The 18284-nt window shown below is 50.9% G+C and overlaps 1 protein-coding gene across 2 annotated transcripts; it reads left to right on the top strand.

Moving 5' to 3' along the window:
• Positions 1-2543: 2543 nt before the first annotated feature.
• On the top strand, positions 2544-7510 carry Zic2 (Zic family zinc finger 2). Of its 2 annotated transcripts, none has more exons than XM_076545607.1 (3): positions 2544-3937; positions 5745-5908; positions 6091-7510. In XM_076545607.1, exons 1-3 carry the CDS (start codon positions 2866-2868, stop codon positions 6439-6441), a joined length of 1587 nt encoding a protein of 528 aa, XP_076401722.1. In that variant the 5' UTR covers positions 2544-2865; the 3' UTR covers positions 6442-7510. The 2 variants fall into 2 exon arrangements, with proteins under 2 accessions (XP_076401722.1, XP_076401723.1); XM_076545608.1 differs by having other exon boundaries at positions 6054-6208.
• The last annotated feature ends 10774 nt before the right edge of the window (positions 7511-18284 follow it).

Genomic DNA, 18284 nt, shown 5'->3' on the forward strand with positions numbered 1-18284 from the left:
TCCCTCCAGCTTCCAGGAAAGCTCATGATTTCAGACAAGATGCCTCCTTCTCCTGGTCGTCCCTCCCCTCCCCCTTGGCAGGGAAGCGGGAACACTGAGGGAGCGAAGGGAGCCTTTATAGAAGCGGCTGCGGCCGGCTTCAACAGTTGAGCCAGACCCCCTTAAGGGATGAGAATCTGCCTGAGCAGGCAGGAGATCCCAATTCACTGCAACAATTCTGAACAAGAGTATCCCACCAGCGTTTTTGGTGATTTCACTTCAGTATAAAATTTCAAAGTGTGTGCTTATTCTCTGGCCCGAATTTTATCTCAGTTCCCAGAGATTTATAAATAAAAGTAGTTCTCAGGCCTGCCAAAGGCGAAGGAAGACTCTGGCCACAGGCTGTCCTTCCCCAGACTCTGTGCCCGCAATTCCCTCTCCCGTTACCACTTGAGTGCGATCCGAGGGCCGTGGGATGTCCTTAGTGGTCAGCCAGCCTGGGGTCGAGGGCGGCGCTTGGGTGAAGAATGAGTGACATTTACCGTAAAGAAGGTTTAAGCCCCACAGTTTATTTTTCCGAGGCCCTGAGCCTGATATATCAACAGCCAAATTAAGGCCTAAACCTTGCTTGATTCCGGACATCCCACTTCCTAGCCCAACGTGGCCGTGTCAATGGACATCCACCCTGAGGGTGACACTGTCTTTAAACGACTTCCAAACAACGCCCCTGCCCCTGCCCCTGCCCCTGCCCCTGGGGCGGCTGCTGCCTAGGTTTACTCCTGTAATCTGAGCAGTACACGAGCGTCGGGGGGTGGGGGAGCTAAGTGCGCCCAAGTGGAGGTGGGGACCACTGCCCGGGGTAGGGTGATGTCTAGGTTAGTGTCCAGGGGGTAGAGAGTCGGAGTTAAGTTTGACTTTATCTGTGTCCACCGTCCTTCACCCGCGTTTCAACGCCTCAAAGCAAACTGGTCAAGGTGAGGACGGGGAATGCAGAGTGTGCCGACGCGGCAAGAGACCTGTCCCTGTCCCCAAAGTCTCCTCGCTCCCTCGGGTACTCTGGCCTGGTGACTCGATTGTTAATCTCTGCAGCCAAGGGTGCTTTGGGCTAGGGTTCCCGGGTTTTTCTGTGTCGTTAGGGAGTGGATGTGATCCCTGGGGAGTTGATCCCTCGAACAAAGTTTGCGGGTGCATAGTGCAATCCCGCTCCAGGATCCGGCGGAAGGCATCAGGGCTCTTAGGCCTGGGGCCATATTACGCTCTCAGCTGGGCTCCTGTATTAGCCGGCTGGGGCCGGGAGCCACTGGGCCAGACGTGCAGGCTAAGCGCCGCTGCAGAGAAGGCCCAGTCCGCGGGTGCTTTCGGCCGCTGCTGTGGCCGCACAGACCCAGCAAGGCGCAGGGAAGGTGGGGAGGGCTGGGCTCAGGGCGGGGGCGCAGGATTGACGAGGCCACGGTGGCCAATAGCCGTTCCAGGAGGGAGGGGTGGGCGGGAGCCGCCGTTAAAGGGGCGGTGTGACCAGGAGGCCCGGCCTGGATCTGGAGGGAGGAATACCCGGGCGGGAGACTAGGGTACGCGGGGGAGGGGAGAGGAAAAGAAGGGGACAAAAAATAAATAAATAAATAAATAAAATAAAAGGCTGCTTCTGCGGCCTCAGCGCCCACCGAAGTAAACAGAGGCGGCAGCGAAGGCTGCCTGCCACAGCCGCGAGGGAGGAACTCGCGTTGGCCTCCTGGCATTTGCTTGTGCCGAGGACAACGCTCTGTCCTTGTTGGTGCGAGCACTCGCGCCCGGACTAGCACCCAGGGCGGATCGGCTGGAAGAAGGAGAACCAGAGATCACTTTTTTATTGTTGTTATTGTTTTTCAGCCTAGCCTCACCCTGCTCCCCTCCCCCTCCTCGCCTTCTCCCCTCCCACAGTCCCCCTCCCCTGCTCTTCCCCCGCCCCCTCCTCCGGCCCAACTTAAAGAAAGAGGGAGCGACGCGCCCGTTTCCTTCATCTGAGGGAATTCGTGGCCGCTGCAAGTTTACTACTCCCGCGACGCCAATGCCAAGCTCGGAGGACCAGGAGGGCTAAACCCCGCAGCCTCGGAGCCGAACAATACCCGCAGAGCGCTGGGCGGCGCGAGCAAGGCCTCGGGGGAGGGAGCGGCCACCCGAGAGCGCCGCAGACTGGGCGCCTGGCCTCTTCCTCCGGGCTGCCCAGCGCCCCCGCCGAGATCAGGTGGAGCCGCGGGTGCGCGAGGCTCTGGGACTGGCGAAGCTCGCTGCAGTCTTCTGCTTGCTTGCCTGCCGGCGCACAGCCGCTGCCCCGGGGCACCGTGGCCCCGCGGCTGCGGTGACTTCATTCGGCAGGCGCTGCTAATCGCAGCTAGGCTCGGGGTCCGCCAGCAGTGCAAGGCAGCTAGCGAGCGAGTGAGTGCGTGCGTGCGCGCGCGGGGGCGCGCAGGGGTGGGGGCCGCGGCGCAGCACTCGCCCTCCGGCGGCCCCCCTCTCCTCCGCTCCCCACACCTCCCTCCGCTCCCTCCTCCCGCCCGCCCTCCCCTGCCCTGCCCGCCCGCCCCCGCCGCAGCTCCTTTAATACACTTTGGTTCTGCTCCTGGCTTTGGACTCTTCTCCTCCTCCACCTCCTCCTCCCGCGCCTCCTCCGCCGCCGCCTCCTCTTCCTCTCCGCGCCTTTGCTCCGCGCCCGGCGGCCCGAGGCAGATCCAGGCGGCGGCGGCGGCGGCGGCGGCGGGCTAGCAGCGCGGCTCCCAGGGCCGCAGTCGCCAGCGTTTCCAGCGCCGGCTCACGGAGCTGGGCGTTCGGAGGACGCGCCTTGCCGATCGGGAGAGGGAACCGAGGCGGCAGGGCTCACCGGGGCCGATAGGTCGGCCGGGCGCGCTGGCCATGCTTCTGGACGCGGGGCCGCAGTTCCCGGCCATCGGGGTGGGCAGCTTCGCGCGCCACCACCATCACTCGGCCGCGGCGGCGGCGGCGGCGGCTGCGGAGATGCAGGACCGCGAGCTGAGCCTGGCGGCGGCTCAGAACGGCTTCGTGGACTCAGCCGCGGCGCACATGGGCGCCTTCAAGCTCAACCCTGGAGCGCACGAACTGTCTCCTGGTCAGAGTTCGGCGTTCACGTCGCAAGGTCCGGGTGCATACCCGGGCTCGGCTGCAGCTGCCGCTGCGGCCGCGGCACTGGGGCCCCACGCCGCGCACGTTGGCTCCTATTCCGGGCCTCCCTTTAATTCCACCCGGGACTTCCTGTTCCGCAGCCGCGGCTTCGGGGACTCGGCGCCGGGAGGCGGCCAGCATGGGCTCTTCGGGCCGGGCGCGGGCGGCCTGCACCACGCGCACTCGGACGCGCAGGGCCACCTCCTCTTCCCGGGCCTCCCGGAGCAGCACGGGCCGCACGGCTCGCAGAACGTGCTCAACGGGCAAATGCGCCTTGGGCTGCCCGGCGAAGTGTTCGGGCGCTCGGAGCAGTACCGCCAAGTGGCCAGCCCGCGGACCGACCCCTACTCGGCGGCGCAACTCCACAATCAGTACGGCCCCATGAATATGAACATGGGGATGAACATGGCAGCGGCCGCAGCCCACCACCACCACCATCACCACCACCCTGGTGCCTTTTTCCGCTACATGCGGCAGCAGTGCATCAAGCAGGAGCTCATCTGCAAGTGGATCGATCCCGAGCAGCTAAGCAATCCCAAGAAAAGCTGCAACAAAACTTTCAGCACCATGCATGAGCTGGTGACCCACGTCTCCGTGGAGCACGTCGGCGGCCCGGAGCAGAGCAACCACGTCTGCTTCTGGGAGGAGTGTCCACGCGAGGGCAAGCCCTTCAAGGCCAAATACAAACTGGTCAACCACATCCGCGTGCACACCGGCGAGAAGCCCTTTCCCTGTCCTTTCCCGGGCTGCGGCAAGGTCTTCGCGCGCTCCGAGAACCTCAAGATCCACAAAAGGACCCACACAGGTAATCGTGGGTCCGGAGTGGGAAACCGCACCTCGAAGAGAAACGCACGGGCTGAGCGCGCGCGCTTGTGTGTGTATGTGTGTGTGTGTGTGTGTGTGTGTGTGTTCGCGTGTTCGGGAGCGCTGGGGGCTAACCACCAGCCAGAGACCTGGGAGAGTGCAGGACAGGCAGCGGCTTGTTTTTGTTGGAGGATGGCAGAGTATTATTGTATTGGGCTGGGATTTTTCCATGTGCGGAAATTGAACTTTAAATGATCAGTGTAATACCAAATATATACTTGGAGTGAAGCGATCCCCCTCCCCCCCAGCCCTGGTGAATAATTTCCATTCTAAATAGAGCGCACAAAATAAAACAATTCTGCTCTAACTAGATGTCCGGGAAACAAGCCTAGCAAGGATTTTGTCATCTTGTCTGAATGAGCTTTTATGCCCTGAGTGGATTATCTGTTTTTCAGAGGCTTGTGTGTTTTCCCATTTCTTTTACTCAGGGTCCAAACGCCCTTCTCGGGACTGTTTCCCATTAAATGAATCTGGTGTGAGCCGAAGCTGTAAAGCGGTTCTCACTTAAAAAGTGTTTTTAAAGCCCATCTCGGGGTGGGTCGCAGGGGACTGACGGTGGTTTGTCAGCAGTTTGTGAAATTCTCTAATGGGCACCAGAGGGTTTGCGACTCCCAACTTCGACCCTCGCCTGGGCCAGCAAGAGCCCCAGGCAGTACCGCCCCGCAGGGCGATAGCGTGAGAAGAGAGACGCAAAAAAACGCGCCTCCCGCCTCATAGATTATTCATCTACGACCGGGTCTCAGCCAAAATCTCAAAAGACGATTTCCTAAAAGAAAGCCAAATGTTTTAGCAACTTCCCTCGTCAATATTTACTCCGAAGTGGGGATGAGCCAGAGGCCTATTGTTCTCTTTTGGGAAGGGAGGGAGCCGAGGTGCGAGACAAGCTTTTAACAAGGTTTAAAATTTGAGAAATTTATTTGCATGAAATGCCCTGTGTCTGAGCGGTTGTCTTTTAAAAAACAGTTTAGGTGCTAATGGAATTTAACGTTCACTGGTCCCCTTTCCAAGTGGAACGACGTTTGAGTTCTCACACCTCTAAATGACTCCAAGCATTTGGAATCCTGGCAACAGGATGCAGGAACCGCCAGAAAATTAAACATGGAGATTTTGAAAGGTTTTCCTGACTCCAACCCCCAACCCCTCAACTTGTGCTGGGAGCTATAATCATTAAAAGGCTACCTTATCACTAATGTTTAAACCCCTCTCCCCATTAGAGAGAGAGAGAGAGAGAGAGAGAGAGAGAGAGAGAGAGAGAGGCATTTATACTAGAATTAACGGTTAACTCAATTTGCAGAATTTTGGATGAAAAATACTGGCTCAGTCTCTCTATAGCCCAGTCTCCAAACGGCTCACAGCATCTCCAAATGTGATTGCCTACTGGCCCCGAGGAGAAAGCGACAGCAGCCCAGCCGCCTGTGTGGTTTTGATAATGCCCCAAATATTTTGTCAAAATAACAGCTTCTCGATGGCTAGACCAACTTGTTAGGGGGTTGGGGATCCAAAAAGCTCTGTGGAAAGGCGAACAGGGCCAGGAGCGCCCCGAAATTAGTTGGAAATTTGTGAAGGGAAGTAAATTACGAAATAAATGGTGGAATCTGTTAGTTGATTCTACGTAGGGGGATCCAGCCTGTTTCAGAGACTCAGCCCTCTCTCGTCCCCTCTGCCCTTTACTCTGTACCCTGGCAGCCTTGGTGAGGACTTTGGGGTCCTGGGTGTCCGTAAGCAAGCGCCCTGTTTGCTGTCCACAGGGGAGAAACCTTTCCAGTGTGAGTTCGAGGGCTGTGACCGGCGCTTCGCCAACAGCAGCGACAGGAAGAAGCACATGCATGTCCACACCTCAGATAAGCCCTATCTCTGCAAGATGTGCGACAAGTCCTACACGCACCCTAGCTCGCTGCGGAAGCACATGAAGGTACCACCGCGGTAGCCGGGAGGGCTAGGCCGACCTGGAGCACCAGCTCCCGGCGGGCCTGGGAGGGTACCCAGGGGCCGAGGGACACTCCTGGGATGCCCCCGGCTCAGGGACCCGGCCTCACAGCAGCTGCACTCACACCCAGTCCCCTCTGGTCCCCGCTCCCGGCTTTTGTCTTGCAGGTCCATGAGTCCTCCCCTCAGGGCTCCGAGTCCTCGCCGGCTGCCAGCTCTGGCTACGAGTCATCCACGCCCCCGGGGCTGGTGTCCCCCAGCGCAGAGCCGCAGAGCAGCTCCAACCTGTCCCCGGCAGCGGCGGCGGCGGCGGCGGCAGCTGCGGCGGCGGCAGCCGCGGTGTCCGCAGTGCACCGAGGCGCGGGCTCTGGCAGCAGCGGCTCCGGAGGCGGCTCGGCCACAGGCAGCGGCGGGGGCGGCGGGGCGGGCGGCGGGGGCGGCGGCGGCTCTGGAGGGGGCAGCGGGACAGCCGGAGGCCATAGCGGCCTCTCCTCCAACTTCAATGAATGGTACGTGTGAGGGGCCAGGCCTTCCTCCCGTCCCCTGTTATCCCCTCCACCACAGCCCTCCCAAAACCCACCGAGGGCACCTTAGGATCGTGTTGTTAAAATCATGAATCTGATTTTTATGGTGATGAAAAAAAAAGTTTTACCAGCAGAAGGATTTTTAAAAGTTTTTTTTAAACAATCAAGGCATGAAAAGCAAAATCTCTCTGTGTGTCTCTGAAGCTGAAAACATAACATAAAATAATAAAAATTTTAAGAAAGTAAACTCCACGAAAAGCCAAACTTCCCTAGCAAGCCCCTGTCCCCCGCACACGCTTCCCAGTCTTTTGACCAACTGTACATAGCCATGGCGGACTCCTTCCTTTTCCACGGTGATTTTAATGGCTTATTGGTGGATAGAAGTTTGTCCATTTGTAAACTCCGGATTGCGTTCCTTCCCGCCTTTCTTCCCACCCCCTTCCCCAAGTGATGGGCCTTTTCTTTTCCTATTAGTTTACCCGGTTTCTTTTTTGAGTAATGTGGAAGAAAATGGTTTATTTCGTATTGTGGTATTAAATATTGTGTTCCTTTTAATGAGGCAACTTGATTGTAAACTTCATGCAACCAACTATAGACTGGAAAAAATGAGCCGTGCCAAAGTCTCCCTTCTGTTTCTTCAACACACCAACTCATAGCACACATCACCACCACCACCAACGCTTGTGAATGTATTTTTCTGTTAGCTGGGTTTACATGTGATGTTTCAGTGCTTTTGCGAGTTTGATTTGTTAGTTGTTGTATGAAAGATTGGGGGGTGGGGTGGGAGTAAACGTTGTGCCCTTAGCTTTTTCCGTAATAACACCCTTCTGTAAATATCCGTTGCCATATTTATCCATTTGTAATTAAATTATGGTATTAACTTGCTACAGAGGAAACAATATTTATAAAGAATGTTTCTTAACTATAAATATGTACAATTGTGGGCATAAACTGTTTCAGATTTTTTTATTTGAAGGTTTAAGTGGTTTGATCATTTCTTGTGATGTTTTGAGAGTAATGCATACAGAAATATAATAAAATGTGTTGAAAATGCATGAACATACTTTTTTTTTCCTTAGCAAAGTTATTGAAGAGAATGGGAAGGAGGCAGCTTGCAGCATGGCATGTGCATGGATGGGGGTGTGGGGGACGTGTCACCTTGCATTCTGTGGAGGAAGGTCTATTTATGCATAGAGAATGGGCCAAACTGCCCCTTTGGCAGAAAGTCTCAAAATTATTTTCTACATCCCTTTGTTTGGTAGCTGAGAATGAATTAAATTTTTGGAAAGCCCCTGTGAGGAATGGCGGCAGGAACCTTCAGAGTGTCTAATGGCTCCATTATCTAAGGGAATGCCTTTCTTTCAGCTATTTGGGCTGGCTTTAAAAGCACTAAACATTTCCTTATTCTTTGTTTTCCTTCCCTGCCCTGCCCCCTTCCTCTCTCCCTCCCTCTGAAAAGCTGAGGTACAGTTATTTTTAATTGCACATTTAAAACTGAGCTGAGTACTTTGTTTTTGAACTTGGCCCAGTGATTATAGTTTAAAGGGGCTCCTTTCTACCACGAGTTTTTTTCCTTGATATTTTAAGCAGAGCTTGCTCAATAAATAAATGCTGTTTATCTTAAGCAGCCCTGCAACAATAATTGTGTTCAGGAGAAAGCAATACATGAAATATGTTTAATTTGTGTGTGTGCTTTCATAGATAGGGAAGCATCCACTCTGCGGTCTCAAAGAGCAGCTTTGTAATAACGCAGCAAAATAAAAGAGGAAAAGTATAAAGGCTGATATTGCCAGGTGAAGCACTGTTTTCCGGACCGTCTACACCATGCTCTCTGCCCCTACAGGAGTTAGTGTGAGTTTTCAAACAAGATGCTGTAAAGAAAGAAAACAAAAATAATTTTAGTAATGAAAGGGTACGATGGGGGAAATTATTTTTCAATTCCTGAACCATCAAGACCTCTCCCTCCCACTGGGTTTCCTTGTACCTCTGAGAGGCCCTAAGCGATGGGGAGCTGCTCCCCGGGGAGGGAGAAGATCCAGGTGGTGGCTGAGGTCCCAACAGTTACCCGGATGGGCCAGTGAAGCCTTGGGCTGGCTGAGTCCCTGCAAATGGCAGGGAGACTGCCAAGTCTTCGCTGCTCTCCTTGCTCTGGCTGAGGTCAGGCTTGACAGCCCCGAGGGGCATTTGGGAACAGGACAACACTGACCTCCCACAGGCCACACTACCTGTTCAGTGGCCAGCTGAGCACACTTCATCCAGCCTGACGCGTGCGTGTGTGTGTGTGTGTGTGTGTGTGTGTGTGTGTGTGTGTGCCTGCTTGTGATACTCAGAGTGACAAGTGCCAGGCTCCCCTTCCCCAGCGGCCCTCGGCTGCCTGAGCGCCAACTTCTGAAGCAATCAACCCCCTATTAAAATCAAATTTATAACCCCTAATAATATTAAGCAAAATTATTAAAATAATTGGCATATGTTACTGAGCCTTGGGAGAGTTCATTGAACAATTATAAGCTGTGAGGAAAATCGTTCAGGGTTTTGCCGAGCCCTCACCCCTGGGGGAGTAGACAAAGGATTCAGATTAAACATTCATTTCGTGGACAAGAAGGAAATGGTCCTATTTCCAACCTTTTCATGGGGGGGGGGTGGAAAATATTAGTTTTGAGCTCCCCCCCAAAAGGAAAGTTTCGGGAAGTTGGGGGCAAAATGAATGCTCTCACAGGGCCAAGATAGTGCAATTGTTTTACAGTTCTATGGAGAACTTGTTTTAAGTCTGGGGCGCTGCTGCTAATTTTCGGAAAATACAACGTGTAGGGGCTGGACTAGGAAGATCGTCGCCAGGAAGTGCTTTCCTAGTCCACCCTAGAAGGGATGGAACCCTAGGAAAGGCTTTCTAGCAAAATGGCTCCTAGTCCCTTGTGCCTCTCGCCTCTAGGCTTTGTCCAAAGGAGTCATCAACCCGACGGCTTGGTCCAGGTTCCCTTCAAATTTCCGGAGTCGAAAGAGACAAGAGGGACATAGCCTGCGTATGAAGAGCGAGCGCCGAAGCCAGAATCGCTCTACTGAAAGGGTACAGCAGTCTGGCACCTGGCCGGAGAGCCTGGGAGTGATGGGGTGTGGGAGTGGAGGTGCGGCGCGGTAGGCCTCCCACTCTCCCTCACCAATTCCAAAAGGACCTGGATGCTAACCCGCACTTGCCTTGACGTCAGGGCCTCACAGCTGAAGCGGGTCCCAGCCTCCCTCAGGACCCTGCGCTGTGGATCTCGGCGGCGGCGGCGGCGGAGGACTGTCTCTGCCTGCCACGGCGGTCAACTTGAACTTCAGTGAGCCGAAGCCGCTCCTTCGCGCTCAACTCCCTCCACCATCGAATAAGTCCCCTCTCACCACCACATTCGCTTTATCCAGAGGCAGCTGGAGCTCCCTCGGGAGGCCCATCATTATTATTATTAATTATCGTGATCCTCGCTGCATTATTAATGGTCACAAGGATAACGGGCTTGGGTATCAGTTTCTCCCAGTTGAGTGATGTCCTCCGAAGTCCCCGGCGGGCGGGGAGGAGGTTGTTCCCAGCCTAGAGGCCCCGAGAGTTCTGGCGGCCAGGGCGAGGGGAGGCTTCCCGAGTCCGAACACCGCGGGACTCCACCAGCACCGGTACACCATCCCCAGCTTCCCGGGGCCCCTTTCCTCCCCTCACCGCCGGCACCTTCGCCCTTCCTCCACCCCACCCCCTAGACCCTTTGTCTCTTTTTCAGACGGATGTTTTCAGTCTCAAGTGGTTTTTTTTCTTCCGCACAAAACCCTGAGATCAAGGGCAGATCACAGGCTGGACCGGGGGCTCGGGTTTCTCCAGGCTCTGTGCTGCTGGCCAGCATCGCTGTGTTCGGCTGGAAAGGCCTAAGCGCGTTGGTAGGACTAGGGGGAAGTGTGTCCTAGTGTGCACTCGAGACGCAGATCCTTCTCTCTCCCAAATCATGTCGCAGAAATAATTCAAGGGGCAGTAGGTTCGCTTCCAAAGGTTAAGAAATAAAGGCCTCAGAATAACAACTCACCAAGAATTGCTTGAACTATGGGCAGGCTTTTAATTATAAAAAAAATGTCTAAATAAGCATGTGCGTAGAAAGTTCCTCTCAGGATCCAAAGTAGGAGTTCAATAAATACTTGCGGGTTGATTATGGTCTGATACCCTAGAAGTCCTGGTGCTACCCCAGCAGCAAGGCCAAAATGAAGTTTCTATTTTTATCTGTCAGCTCAGAACCAAGGCGATAGAAGTGTCTTTCCTCTCCCTCCTTTCTCCCCAGAACCTCGTGCCCCGACTGACTGTTGCTGGGTTTTCAGTTGGGAGGGGGTGGATCTAGATCTTTCTAGACTAGATAGAGTGGTCAAGTATCAGAAAACCTCCAGCCCATCCCGCTGGGTCCCTGAGGCAATAAAGCCAGCCGTGAAGACAAGAGTAGCGTGTGACAAATGAGGCCACCTGTAAAGCTGACTAGGGTAGCCCAAGTGTCTGAGTTCAGGGTCAAGGCGGAGTGGGGGTGGGGTGGGGAGGGCGGCCAGGGACAGAAAGACCCTGGCCCCTGAATGGCCACTGCGGAAACCTTTGGTAGGGGAAGTCCGGGCCAGGGTACTCACCAGGGACCGTGCTGCCCTGCCCCTACAAGGAGCAAGGTGATGACTTTGGGCACTGGGGTCACTGTGCAGCCCCCTCCTCCTCCCCCTTTTTCTTTTTTTTTCAGGGCAGAGGAGCTTTTGAAGAGGTAACACTTGGCCTCTCCTCCCTTTCCCTCCAGCCCCACCTGGCTCGGCACAGCCATCAGGCAGGGCTTGCGGAGTTCCTTTGCTCACTCTGCCGCGCACCCACGCAGACACACCGTCCGCACTCCCACGCCAGTCCACATCATCCACTCACATATGCTCGCCTCCTGTGGCTTCCGGATCTCTCCACCACCAGCTCACTCACGGGTGGGAAGAACCTGAAGCTGCAGAGATGCGCGTGGGTGGCACAGGACCAGCAAGTGGGTATTCACAGTCCCTCACCCCCTTTCTGTCCTCCTCAGCGGGGGCCCAGGCCTGCTCTGCACTCACCTGGTGTAGCTTTGGAGGGGTCACTGCCTGGCCTTAGAGGTGAGGCCCAGATCTTGTGTCTGGAGTCTAGAGTGGGGACGCTGGTGGGTAGGGTGGGGTGGGAGACTGCTGCAGGTGGCATCCCTAGGTTTCCATCCCCAGGTGCTGGGGTGGGGCAAATTGTCCTGCCCACCTGCTCTCTCTGTCTCTCTCTGTGTCTGTGTCTGTCTCTCTCTCTCTCTCTCTCTCTCTCTCTCTGTGTGTAGGGAGGGGGCAGTGGTCCTTCTGTCATCTCTGGAGTGAAGTGCTAAGTACCCTGCCTCATAACCCTTGCCTCAATCTCTTCTTCCCCTACCCCCAGGTTTTCATTTTTTCCAGAGGCTCAGTCAGCGACCTTGGGCAGTGGAATAGAGCAGCGTGGCTGGGGACAGAGGCAGGCAGGGGGTGAAAATAACATTAAGAACATCAGAGAGAACCGTCTCCAGTTGTCTCTCACAGCGGCTTCTCCAAGGCCGGCAGAGGCCTGGGACACTCCTGACCCCGTGCCACTCCAAGTGGACACTGACTTCCCTTTGGTGCCAGCAAAGCTCTCACTGCTGCGTCCCCCACGAAAACCAAAACCTGTTGAGGTGCCAGAAAGCCCCTGCCCCAGAGCCCAGAGAGTCTTGCCGCAGAAGCACGGGTGCACACCGCACTGAATTTTTTGCTTTGTTTTGTCTTCTGGGCCCAGAACACAGTAACACAGCGGTTAGTGTGGTTCCCCAAACCTTCGGAGTCGGCTGGTTCGGTGTGTCCACTATCCCCAGCCCCGGGTTTCCTAGCCCGTTGGGCGCCCCCAACCCCCCGCCACTCTCCCCACGCCTATGAATGGGGGATTTAATGAGCGCGGTGCGGAGCTGGCTGGCGGTTCTGAGGATGCTCTGACCTGTAGGGAGGGCGCGAAAGGTCAAGCTCACGCAGGGCCGGACTCGGGCTCCTCCCTGGCCCACGCTGCTAGGATATTGATCCTGGGAGAAAGATAAACAGAAGAGTTGGACATTCGGTCATGAATACTAATGAGCCAGGGTAGAGGTTTTAATCGCTGTGGACTTCCTTCTTCCAGTTAATCTTTATCGCAAACTTCTCTGGAGTCAGCCTTCGTTTTGTGTACTCCCTTCCTTCCTTCCTTACAGTTTCGTGTGAAATGCCCAGGCGAAAGACCTGTGTCAACTTTACTTTTTCTCCTCTCAGTGTTCCTAGGAGCCACAAGAGCCGTCAAGAACAGTCCCGTGTTCTCAGCGTGGCTCTGCTCACTAATTCTGGAAATGTAGGGGGATCCTATAAAATAAATTGTTTCAATGTGGTTTTGGTGAGCCTGCTTCCTAACTTCCTCAGCCTTATTGTTTCGAAGACTTCGTTCGTCCTTGTCCTTAAACTTCCCCTTGACATTTTTTCTCTGAGCACCCAGCCTCTTCTGAGATCCCCTCCTCCGAACCGGTGCGTTCCTTCCCCCCAAACGGTCTCATTTCTCAAGACTGTAGGCTTTGGCACCGGCTCTACCAACCGCAGTGTCGGAGTTTTCCTAGGGAGCACTGAGTCTAGGCTAATTCACCAGCTCACATGAATTTAGTATTTTCTTTGGTACCTGTAAGCAACACAGAGACGTAAGACAGGAGCCCAGGGGAGTTTCAGAGGGACATCTGCCTCCGTTGTTCCTGATATGTGGATGATAATTTAGTCGTAACTGACTTCTTTTAAACATAAAGCCATTTTAACCTGTCCACTCCTTCCAAATTGTATTAATAGACGAGGAATCTCATAAAACAGTTTGACTGTGTGATTGGGATGGTAAAAAATTAATGCAAATCCATTTCTGGGACAGGCTTTATAAAAGTGTGTTGAAACCTATACTAGGAAGAAAAATCAACTGTGCTAGAAAAATTTTCAGCATACTCCTAATTTTTAAAGTCTTGAAAAAAATAAATCTGTATTTCATATTATTTGCAATAGTCCCAGCATCATAGTCCCCCGAGGATTTTATTTCACTTACACTTTTCAGTCCAAACTTTTTTTTCTTCTCACAGTGATTTATTATGTAGGTAATTTTAGGGGATACAGTTTACAGCTTGAATTATTAGACTGAACACCTCTGGCTGACACTAAGACGCCTTTTTTTTTCCTTCTTCTGCCTGCAGCTGTGAGTCACAACCCCATTTTCATACCCTACCGCTGCACATTCCTTCACAATGTATACTTCCTTCTTGCAAAGATCAAACATTCTTTGGTCAAAGTGTTTATTTTAAAATACAGGAAAATTAAAACTAAACACAGCTCTACTGTAAAACCCCCCAAATGTATCATATTTTCCTTCTCTTGAGCCCACACAAAAAAGTAACAAATTGCACCAGTATCTGGAATCAGATTTTGAATTGAAGCATAGTCACATAAAGACAGAATTTTTTTTTTTTATTATTGGAGCGTGCCAGAAAGCCTCCCACTTTTGTTCATGTTTGGATTCTGGTTTGGATGTCTTTAGGCTTTATTATTATCATTATTATTATTATTATTTAAATCACAAGCCAGAAAAAAAACAATATATTAAGAAGATGCTGACAAATATCTGTTTTATTCACCAGCCTACATATGCCTCATTCCTAGTTCACTTTCTTTCTTAGTCTTTTCCTTTTAATTATATCTTCCACTAGACAACTTTAAGGGGAGAAGTATATTTTGAAATATTTGCCAAGTGGAAAACAAAAGTCTCTCAGTGACTCAAAAACAAGTCCCCAATTTCCAGATATCTCTGCAGGTCTCTGAGGTTGTATGTTTCCTTTCCTTTCAAACTACGGTGACAAATTTCAAGAGGGGATCGCTCTTTCTCAGCATTCAAATCCCACAAAGTGAGTTTTACCTGCAGGTTTTGGTGGACACACAGCCCCCTGTAGTGCTCTCTCTCTATGTAATCTTTAAGCTCCTGTATATTCCCCAGTGAAACACGCTCAGACCTCAGCCACCTCCTCTCTGGAGCAATTTACTGGGCTTCTTCAACCACACACTTTTTTTAACGGTGCAGAAATTGTTAGGCTGTTTTTAATCAAGTTTGGAAGCTGAATCTTTTCCCTCTGAAGACGGTGCCCAGGGGTGGTGGATCCGGATCCGGCCGGCCGAGTGTCTGGCTCTGCCGGCAGTGGGCTTGGCCACCCGTTTTCCAAACACAGCAGCAGAGAATGGCATTGAAGTAATCTTGTGTGGCAGAAATGCTTAAAACATATTGATCTCTCTTACTTCCCTTACCTCTAAGCTGAAAGGCGAAAGAAACCAAAAAGGAAATTTGAAATGACATTCATTTACTCACTGGAGGCAAACCAAGAATATGTAAATGTTTTGAAAACACATTTTCCAAAATCTTTCAAATTAGATGCTGCTTAGGATGAATGGCAATCAAGTTTTCCAATATTTTATTGGCTAGAAACTTTTTAGATATCAGTAATAATAAACTAATAATTAAAAACTCACTTCCAGGAAAAAAGGAAAGGTTAATAGAAAAATCTGTTTATTTGATCTTTTTTATTCTTTAACTGGAGACAAATTATAATGCATATTATTTGTTTTTTGTTTTTTTTAAACTGTAGAGAAGTAAATAGATATACTCAGTGTTCATATCCTACCTAAGGTTCTTTTTAAGCATGGACAGTTGAAGATTTTTAAGATTAAACATAACACAGAATCAGATTATAGTTTACCTTTAAGACAGGGTTCTTCCTTTGCTGAGTTTTCAAATGCTCTGTTTAGTAAACATTTGCTTATTTGAACAATCTCTTCAAGTTAAAATATATTGAATATGCACTCACTCCCACACAACAACAACAACAAGAAAAACAAAACCCTTAACTTCAGGTCCCCCAAAATATTTTTTAATATTGTAAATTTTTAAAGTTGTAAATTACAGATTCAAAAAAAAAGTCCTCTCACATTTGATGTGTGTGTGTATGTAATTCTTACCTGAAAACATCTATTCTTTTGTCAAACTTATACACTTGAGAAACTAATTTTATGATATGCAATTTGGGGTTGAGGATTTCATTTCCATTTCTGAAATCCAAATAAAATTGCTTTTAAAATTAGATTTGGTTGGTTGCACTCGCCTTTAATCCCAGCACTCAGGAGGCAGAGGCAGGCAGATCTCTGTGAGTTCAAAGCCAGCCTGGCCTACAAAGTAAGCTCCAGGACAGTCAGGGCTGTTACACAGAAAAATCCTGTCTTGACCTTCCTCCCAACAAAACAAAGCAAAGCAAAACAAAACAAAACAAAACAACAACAACAGCAAAAACAAAAACAAAAAACAAAAAACACAACAACCTAGATTTGGATACAGAGGAGATGTCAGTAAAAAGTCTTGAAGTATTAAATGTATCTCAACTACCATGCAAGGCATACACACACACACACACACACACACACACACACCACACACCTTTCTTGAGAAAATGTTTCAAATTAGGAGAGCAGTTACATCAGCCATCTGACTTCAGATTGCCTTTTGGAAGAATCTAACAGCTATTTTATAAAAGTAGCAAAACTGTTTTAAATCCTCACGCAATAATTTATTAATTCAGAAATATAACAAATGAAATATCTTGTTGGACAAAATATCACCTCATCTATTTTTTAAATATAGACTATATAGAGGATGATATTGTAATTTATGTCAGTTTTCTTTTTTGTACAGTCGAGCTCACTGACAATCCATCATTCTCTTGTGTTCTCTACAATCTTGCACCTAAAAACCGAATATTGGGTACGCGGGTTGGAAACCACATCGAGTGGCTTTCTGCAGAAGCAAGAGATGCCTCACTGGCGGATGCCACTTTGGCTGTCTTTTCTACCAAGCAATTTCAGAGCGAAATTAGCCTCATCATTTGCCTCTTTTTTCCCCCTTAAGATTTGAAGTATAAGAGGCAGCAGGCTCTAGCTCTGTCTCGTAGCAGGAATGCCACCTATTTCTGTGTTTCAGGTCTCACTCTGTAATCAAAATGCTATAGAAACAAGTTTTAAACTCATTTTTAAGAGAGCATTCCCCACGCGGCGCTTCCTCTCCGGCTGCCAGGCAGCGCCGCTCCCCGACCTCTCTACTGGAACCCTTGCTTTCGATTTCCTTGTTTCACACATTTCCCTAAAGAACCCGGATCTTTGCGCTGCTTAATTCTGCTTTTAAAATGCTGTATTTCTGCCCTGGGTCTTTCTCCGAAAGAAATTGTTATGGAAAGTGGATCAGATTTGTTCCAACTGTGGGATCTGGACCAATATTCACATGACACAAATCTTTTAAGATTTGGGGTTTTTTTTTTTGGTCAAGGAAACTGTCAAGTTCGTAATGTATTTTCAAGCAAAGCAGGGCTACTTGCATTTTCATCAAAAACAAAAAGTCGCGATTCCCCTCGGCCTAAACTTTCCTTTAGTATTATTTTTAGTTTGTGTATCATTACCTAACTGGTACGTGTTCTTCTGTCTAGCTCTTGATGATCTAGTTGAATCCTAGACATTGTGCCAAGAAGTGTATTTGAAGCAGATAAGTGCGTATAATACAAATGCGTTTTGTTAGACCTGATGGATGCTATTTTTCTTCTAATAGGTTTGTTGCAAACTAACACAATAACACAATGTATTCCTTTTCAAGGTACATTGTCGAAACAGGTCTATTAAGAGCGCGTTGAGCTATTTCTCGCTTCTATTGAACAGTCTGTTGCTCAAACACAACAGCCAGCAAACGCCAGCTGCCTCCACAAAAGTAGAAACCTAACCCTTTTATGTAATGTTTTAGCAGAAAGGGTAGCTCTGTTTAATTAAAAACATTGATGGTCCAGTGAAACAATGGAAACTCAAGTTCAAGTGGTGTTCTATTGATTTAAGATGAGTTTTACTAGCAATGGGTATAATTCATTTTCCCCCCAGCTCTCTCTTGTGTGAAGGGGGTTCCTTCTTGGGACATTATTTGGGTGAATAGAAAAAGACAGAGATGGCTATTGCTTTAGAAACCTGATTAACGAACGTTGCTTTGAGGGTAAGGTGTTTAATTTATAAGTGCACCCCATATTTTTTGTCAGTTTATTCGCGGCAGGGAAGCTTTGAAAGTGGCTCCTCTCAGCAGGTTAAAAAGTGAAGTCTGCGTCCTGGCATTTACATGTCTTTGTTATTGTGTCAAGCAAGTTGTTGAAAACTGCATGCTCAGAATACTAAGGTTGGGCAGCTAGAGAGGCGTGTGTGTGTGTGTGTGTGTGTGTGTGTGTGTGTGTGTGTGTGTGTGTGTGTGTGTGTGTGTGTGTGTGTGTTCGCGTGCGCGCACGTGCGCCCCTGGGCGCAGGACAGTGCGTTCGAGAACAATTATTTTCATCAGCCGCCGAGTAGCGGTGGCCGACTGCTTCTCTGTGCGAACCGACGGCTTCCGGGCTTTCCACTCTGGAAGTGAAGCAGGTCGGAGAACTCCACCACACTGCCCACGGCCAGGGCATTCGAGGACCGAAAGGTTCTGGGTTCCGCGCACCTGAGCTGCGCAGCGAGGGTCCGGGGCGCGCCCAGGCTGCGGTTTGGCGGGAGGTGGGTGGGGCAGGTGCGAGCCTCCCAGCCGCCTGCGGGGTGCCGCCGCGGGCGCCCGGCCTCTCCAGGAGGGCACTGCGCGCTCTTCCCCCGCACTCCCGCGCTTCGCAGCGGCCGGACCCCAGGGAATGTAAAGGACCCCAGAGAAAGCAACTCTCATCAACTCCCCACGAAAAAACAATGGCCAAGGTTGGGGCGGGGGCCCAAGGG

This window comes from Peromyscus maniculatus, chromosome 9 (genome assembly GCF_049852395.1).
Source record: "Peromyscus maniculatus bairdii isolate BWxNUB_F1_BW_parent chromosome 9, HU_Pman_BW_mat_3.1, whole genome shotgun sequence".
NCBI classification, from domain to species: domain Eukaryota; kingdom Metazoa; phylum Chordata; class Mammalia; order Rodentia; family Cricetidae; genus Peromyscus; species Peromyscus maniculatus.